Raw genomic sequence first — 6,787 nt, forward strand, 5'->3', positions numbered from 1 at the left:
CAGCTGGAGTGTAGCTTTTACCCTAAACCTAATTCCTTCAAGTTTCTCTGTAACTTTTTTTTAATCAGTGCTTCTCAGTATATAAAATGACAATTTAACATTAAAAAACGACCTGTTTCTCATTCTCATTTGGCTTGCTATGTTAATCTGCACCTATGCTTTCCTTCCTTACTACTCAACCACTCTGGAAATTCAGGAACAGTAACACAAAGAGTTCTGGTATAATCTAGAAATGTTCTGACAATTACAGTCTTACTATCATTCCATTTACCAAAAAAGGAGGGAAAAGCTAGAAACCATAGAATGTACGGGAACAATACCAGCATCTTCCTTTAACAACTATGCTTACATACAGGCTAACTTCTCAGAAGTTTTCCCCCATTTCCCAATGAATTTTGACTGATACTTTCTTGATATGACAATAGCAGTGTACTGTGAAGTCAGGAGTGCTACTTCACTTCAACTCCTGTGAATGACCCAGATCACACGTGCGCTGATGCCAGCAAACGAGTCTCTGCTGCAAGCCATTCCGGCTTTTTAACCAGTGAAAGGGTTAAACAAAACCTGTAACTTTGTAACATTAACTCCAGCCCATACAAAGGGGAGCCCAGCTATACAGCTGCTGTCTCTAAACCCCGTTGGAGCCCGTGCACAGCCAGAGGTGCAGGGCACTGAGCAGAGTACCTGGACTGACGTCTGCCCTTCAGCGCGTGAGCTCCTCACCACATGGTTGTTGGCAGGTCCACCAAGGGAATGCTGCTGTCTGATCTCTGACTTGTTCAAGTTTTGGCTGTTATGGAAACTGCTTATTTCCTGGTAACCACTGTCAGAATAAGAATTCATTTGTGTTGAACTTCTTGAGTTACCTACAGACCCTGTAGATATGAAGCCAGCATAAGAATAAAATCATCAAACAAATTCACAAATTATTATATAACTTTGTTATTTGATGCATTCATAACTGCATTATGTTTTCATACTGTCAATACAGAAATATAGTCTAATATTTAAAATGCACACAACAGACCCTCACTTTCATGGAGAGATGTCTGCTCTGGTGAGTAGAGAGTCCCTTGCTCTGCTTCTGTCCTAGTATCATAGGCATTGGTGTGAACACCCTCTGACACCTGGGGTTTGCTTACACTGCTGGGCGGAGGATCTGAAAGAACAAATTATTTAGATAAATCCAGTGTTTTGTATGCAAGTTTCCTGCAAACTCAATAATCATTATTTTCTCATACATACTAATGAAGGACTTACACCAAACAGAATCAGCTTACTGGCAGACAGGTATCATCTCCCAAACACAATGAAGAGAATATTAATACAAATCTCTGAGAACTTTGTCTCCTGAAAGTTTTGATGTAATTCTACAATTCTAATTTTTCAAATATATGTTCCAACCTATTTTAATGAAAAATTAATTGATTACCTAGTATACTCTGAAGAATAGAAACACTGTGCAACTGTGCAGCAGTGCCCAGTGGACAGCTATCCTTGTCTTAAGGGCCTGTAATCAACACCTCCAGATAGAAAAGGCTGTGCTGAATTTCATCCCTATTTGTGTACTATGAACACCAGATGCAGCAAATTTCTATACTTTTTTTTTTTACTTAGTAAACTACTATCTAAATATGTGCCTCTTAAGCTAACTTTGGTTCCAAGAATGTCAGCTGAATTGTACAGACAAATGACAGTGTTGTAAAGAAAGGCAAAGGAGGCACAGCAATGCTCTTATGAAGAAAGGAAAAACCTAAACAATCTGGGAAGAAAAGGACAAAGATGAAGATACTGAATCAACATTATTTTAACAGAAATATTAAGCATTCAATTATCATGTATGCAGGCAGCAGAGATGCAGTACAGAACCACAGAACAGTTTAGGTCAGAAAAGCCCTCTGAGACCATCGAGTCCAACTGTTCCCCCAGTACAAGGCCACCACTTGTCCCTAAAGTGCCATACCCACATGGCTTTAAAATCCCTCCAGGGATGGGCACTCCATCCCAGTCCTGGGCAGCCCTTTCCATGAAGAATTTTCCCTAATATCCAAGCTAAACCTCCCTGAGGAAGCAGAGTAGGCAGTGGAGGTTATGTTTAAAGATACCACCTGAAACATAAATTCTTGCTGCAGTAATCCATGAATGAGCCTGGAGTGAACCCAAAGGGAACATGCCAAGGACCACCAGCCCAGTCCCAAGGACTGCTCAGTGCCAGGAGCTGTGGGCTCTGGGCAGTGATGCCTGCTGCACAGAAATACTCTGGCTTTTACTAGTGGCTGGACACAAAATGCTGGTGTCTCACTATCTGCATAATGAGCCATAATGGAACATTCATACTAAAAATGTTACTCAGCAATTGCTATTTTGAAGAACACTCGAACACTAGTCAAATTAAAAAAAAAAAAAAAAAAAAAAAAAAAAAAAAAAAAAAAATCAATAAATCTTAGAAATCCCAGGAAGTCAGCAGTTATTTATCAGTAGTACACCCATAGGTCAAAACTAGCTTGTAAAATTTGACGCTAGTTAATTTACTAGAATAGGAGTATCATGACCAAATTTAATTAAGATTTAATAAGAAGTATTACTACACTTCCATTAGTTTAATTGTCAGTATGCCTAGAAATGATCCAGAGAATCAACACTGCAAGAACTCACTTCACAGCCTGTTACACCAGCTCAACACCAGATGGTAACAGCCACCAGTGGATGTTCCATGTTCTTCGGAATAAAGCACTTGGAGGACTTGGACTTTTACATTAGGATTACATCCAACTTCAATACCTTAATCTTCAGTCATTTTGTTTATCTAATACAAGGCCCTATTATCTCAGTTACTGGATATTACATGATATTAAATCAATGTCAAACTGACAATCAGTTTGGGAAGAGACACACAGGAAGAATAAGGTCCAATTGTGCTGTTCAGTGCAGATGTTCCCAGGACAGAGCTTTGAGTCCAACCCCGCTCCCATCACACACTGCCCACCATGCCAAAGCCTTCATAGGGCTAAAAAATAAAGACTGTTTAGGCTGTTTAACAAAGGCAAGAATGCAGAATAAAATGAATTGTTGTCTTTCTATCTGACTCCACTACCATGAAACAGGAGGAATGCCCTGAATAAAACAATAGCCTTCTTATAAATGGCTGATCTAATATTCTATTTATAAGCATCTGCAAAACAACATCACTTTACACTTCTGTGAAAAATTCTGTATAGTTCTACTGATGCAGAATGCAATTATAGCTACAGTCACATCTTATCGTCCACTGATGCTTTTGACGTAAACCACTACCTACAGTCATAAAAAAGGTGATTTAAGGCAGTGTTTTTATCCATCTTTAACTCCAGCATTTTCAGATTACAATTCATAAAGCAGCATCTAGTAACACTTGTACAAAACAAAGATCCACGGTGAACTGGGGAATAAAACCCACAATCATGCCACAATCACAACATAACTGTAAACAGGAAAGGAGATGTAGATTGGGAAATTATAAGCAAGAAATAGGTTTTTTTTCCAACATGCCCACTTCTGAGCAATTACTGCAGGAAAGACTACTTTGAATACAGAGATGTGAGAAATACACATCTAGGTTTGCATTAACACATACAGCATTGAAACAGAAGTAGAATTTTTGCCATATGTCAAGTGACTTCTTAGCAGAGATGTGCACAGGAGAGTTCTAAATAAAAACACACAAATGTGAGGAGAGAATTAAAGGATAAAACAAAAACATGAGCTGGATGAAAGAAAGAAGGAAAGAAAGAGAAAGAAAGAAACGAAAAGGAAGAAACTAATGGAAGGTTAAGGAGAAAAGCGAGTAAGTTACAGGAAAATCAGAAAAGGAAATAAAGCAATGGAATGCAATTGGCCGAAATAAATAAGTAAAACAACAGCTGAGAGCTCTCAGAAGGAATCTGTACCAGTTGTGAAATGTCATTGGGACATTATAGAACAAGGGGAAGCAATGTGATTTAAAAACTGCCAACAAACAAAACCCACAAAACCAACATTCACATTGAAAAAATATGTAAGACTGGTTTCTCAATTACTTGAAAAAACAAATTTGACTTCTGTTTAAAACCACTGTTGAAAGAATACCTGGAAAGCATGACCATGACTAGCAAAAGTTAAATGGCAGGACAAGTAGGCTGTTGAGAACATTAGCTTTAAAAGAGAGGAAAAAAGCTAACGTGTGCCTCACCTCAGCTGCAGCAACAGAAACCATGAAAATACAATTATGCACAAGTTTAAGAGCTTAATCTCCAAATAAAACAAAAACTGGGAATGGGATATAAAATAATCCCAATTATAGTAATTATGAATATGCTTGATTGAACAAGGAGCAGCAGGTAGGGTCCCTGTGCAGCAGCCAGCACAGCTCCGAGGACAGACAGCACCCTGTATGTACGAGTGGGACAGGAACGCTCTGCAGAACGGGGTTCATGCAGCTCTCACCCTACAATGCCAACTGCATTGGGATTGCAGTGGGCCACTTTTGGCCAGCATGACAAGAGCACCCAGTCATCCAGCACAACAAGTGACTTGCAGGAGCCATTGTCTGTGCCTGTCCCACGGTGGCTCCTGCACGTGCCCCCATCACTCCAGAGCCCACGGAGTCCAGAGCGCGACTCCGCAATGTTAAACACCGTAACTGATGCGCTCAACCTCTCAGAGCTCCATGCTCTGACCTGGCAGGGGCAGGACGGATTATTCCAACAGACCAGGGAATGAATGCCACCTTGAAGAAATAGTCCTACCCTTTCCCCCAATATAGTTAGGAGCAGATGTAGCAGTACAAGAAAAATGTTTCTTTTGGAAAGAAAGTTCATACTATCCTGAGATACAAAAGCAGAAAAAGCACTCTCAGAAAAACCTTCACTTATTGGAGATCTTCTCAGTTAAGTAAGAACATCAGTAAAAAGAAAAAAAAGTCCAGTTTTCAGGCTTAAAACATGCAGTATTTTTTCATGATCCTTACCTGCCAGGGGGAAGACTCACAAGTAAATTTTAATTAATTGCAAAGAAGACCCAATACATGACAAGCCTTGTGTTACAGTCACAGCTCACACAGAAATGCAAAGGCACATAAAGATACAAGAAAAGTACTTGCAAGTACTTGTAAGCTCAAGCACCTTTTACAGTAACACAGGAACACACGTGTCCCATGTGTGACAAAGAAGACATTAATGTCATACTTTAACAAAGATACTTGGAAAAGATATGTAGCATTACTGCTAAATGTTTCATTTCTGACAAAACAAGCAATGAATGCCAAGAATATAAATCTACTTGGGCTTAAAGCAAATTGTACATAAAAGATAATACCTGAGGATCTCCAAGGAAATGACTTCTCAGTAGAGCTGCAGAAAGAAAAAAAAATTATCACACAAATGAACCATGTGGTTAGTTTGGGCTTTTTATTGTATTTTTAATTAATCATAGAAAACTGTACAAACCCCCCCCCCAGCAGAAAAAATGTCAATAGTCCATGTCGATACCACTCTGCAGTGCTTTACACCGGACAACCAAACCATTGGTTATCAAGTTCAATTTTCTATTAGTCAGTGGGAATTATTTACTGTAACTTACTGTACGTCACAGCACCAAGCAGCATAACCTGTCTGCAACAGGACAGGTGAGAGCATGACTTATGACACACAATTCCTGTTTAAGGTGCCATGATGTCGGTAACAGCCCACACCAGTGTGTGCCACCAGCAGCACAGCACAACCAGCATACACAGCCCACAGACATCTGTGTACCACCAGCACCAAACATTCTGTTCAGACAGGAGCAGTCACTGCTCGGGGCAGGGTCCAGCAAAGGAGGTTTGGGGATCACCACTCTAGAGCATCTGGCTTCTACATGTAAAGCAGTTCAAAAATCATAGGTCTGTTTCTGTTCATTTTTTTCACTGTTTCTTCAGTTTCCAGTTTTCCAGAGAGAATTCCGGTCCTTCATACAGAACAAGTCAAACCACCTGACACACAGCTACAATTCTGAGAGTGAGGAGCAGACAGATGTCACACTGTCCAGGTTAGAGAGATGCCTTCAGAGCCAACTACTGCACAGACCAAGCAGGTGTCTGGTATCAGTACAAAATCCAACCTTCTCCTGCATTTTTCCAATAATGACTTTTTATCAAACTATCTTTACCCTTTTGTCCTTCCACCGAGCATGTGCTTTCCCATGCTGACAGTAGTATTGATGCACGACCACCTCTGCAGACAAATGCAGAATTCATCCATGTGTTATATTCTAAATATTTTTATGGGAAAATGTATTTCCTTACTCTAAATATAAAATATCAAACTTTGAATAATATGTTGTTTTTTGCAGTGATTATAAGCTATTTTCTAAACTAAAAGCTCTTTAAAGGAAAAACAGGCAAGTCCATCAGATTTTATTGTGCCTAAATATCAGCATGAGACTATGATTTTGGGTAAGATGTAGCAATTTCTAAATGATTTTTTTATTTTACTTCTTTCTACCACAGCTACTAATTACAGAAAACTAGCTCAGCAACTGAACAGCACAAGATACTTGGTTCCTAAAATGAAGTCAACCATTTAGGAACCTTTTTGGAAACAAAATATTTGTATAAGAGTGCTAAAGACACATGCTAGCACAAACTGAACTAGAATTACAATGAGACTTCAGGAAAAAGGAGAATTCTAATGTAGGCTTCAAGTGTCTTAAAGTCAACCTCTGGCCACAGAATTCTCACGCTACCTAAATACCAAGTTTTCCACTCTTGCCCTTTACTCTGTTCCTCAGAATT

The 6,787-nt window shown here is 39.4% G+C and overlaps 1 protein-coding gene across 1 annotated transcript in view; it reads right to left on the minus strand.

Annotated features, from left to right (window-relative positions):
• PKP4 (plakophilin 4) overlaps nucleotides 1-6,787 on the minus strand; it is a 46,225-nt gene that overhangs the window by 22,165 nt on the left and 17,273 nt on the right. Inside the window, exons 4-6 of the mRNA XM_017736016.1 lie at nucleotides 5,332-5,366; nucleotides 1,034-1,159; nucleotides 685-875 (exon numbers count right to left, since the gene is read on the minus strand). Of these exons, the coding sequence (XP_017591505.1) occupies nucleotides 685-875; nucleotides 1,034-1,159; nucleotides 5,332-5,366 (352 nt within the window). The remainder of the gene's footprint in view (nucleotides 1-684; nucleotides 876-1,033; nucleotides 1,160-5,331; nucleotides 5,367-6,787) is intronic.

Source organism: Corvus brachyrhynchos, unplaced genomic scaffold (genome assembly GCF_000691975.1).
Source record: "Corvus brachyrhynchos isolate BGI_N302 unplaced genomic scaffold, ASM69197v1 scaffold45, whole genome shotgun sequence".
Lineage (NCBI taxonomy): Eukaryota > Metazoa > Chordata > Aves > Passeriformes > Corvidae > Corvus > Corvus brachyrhynchos.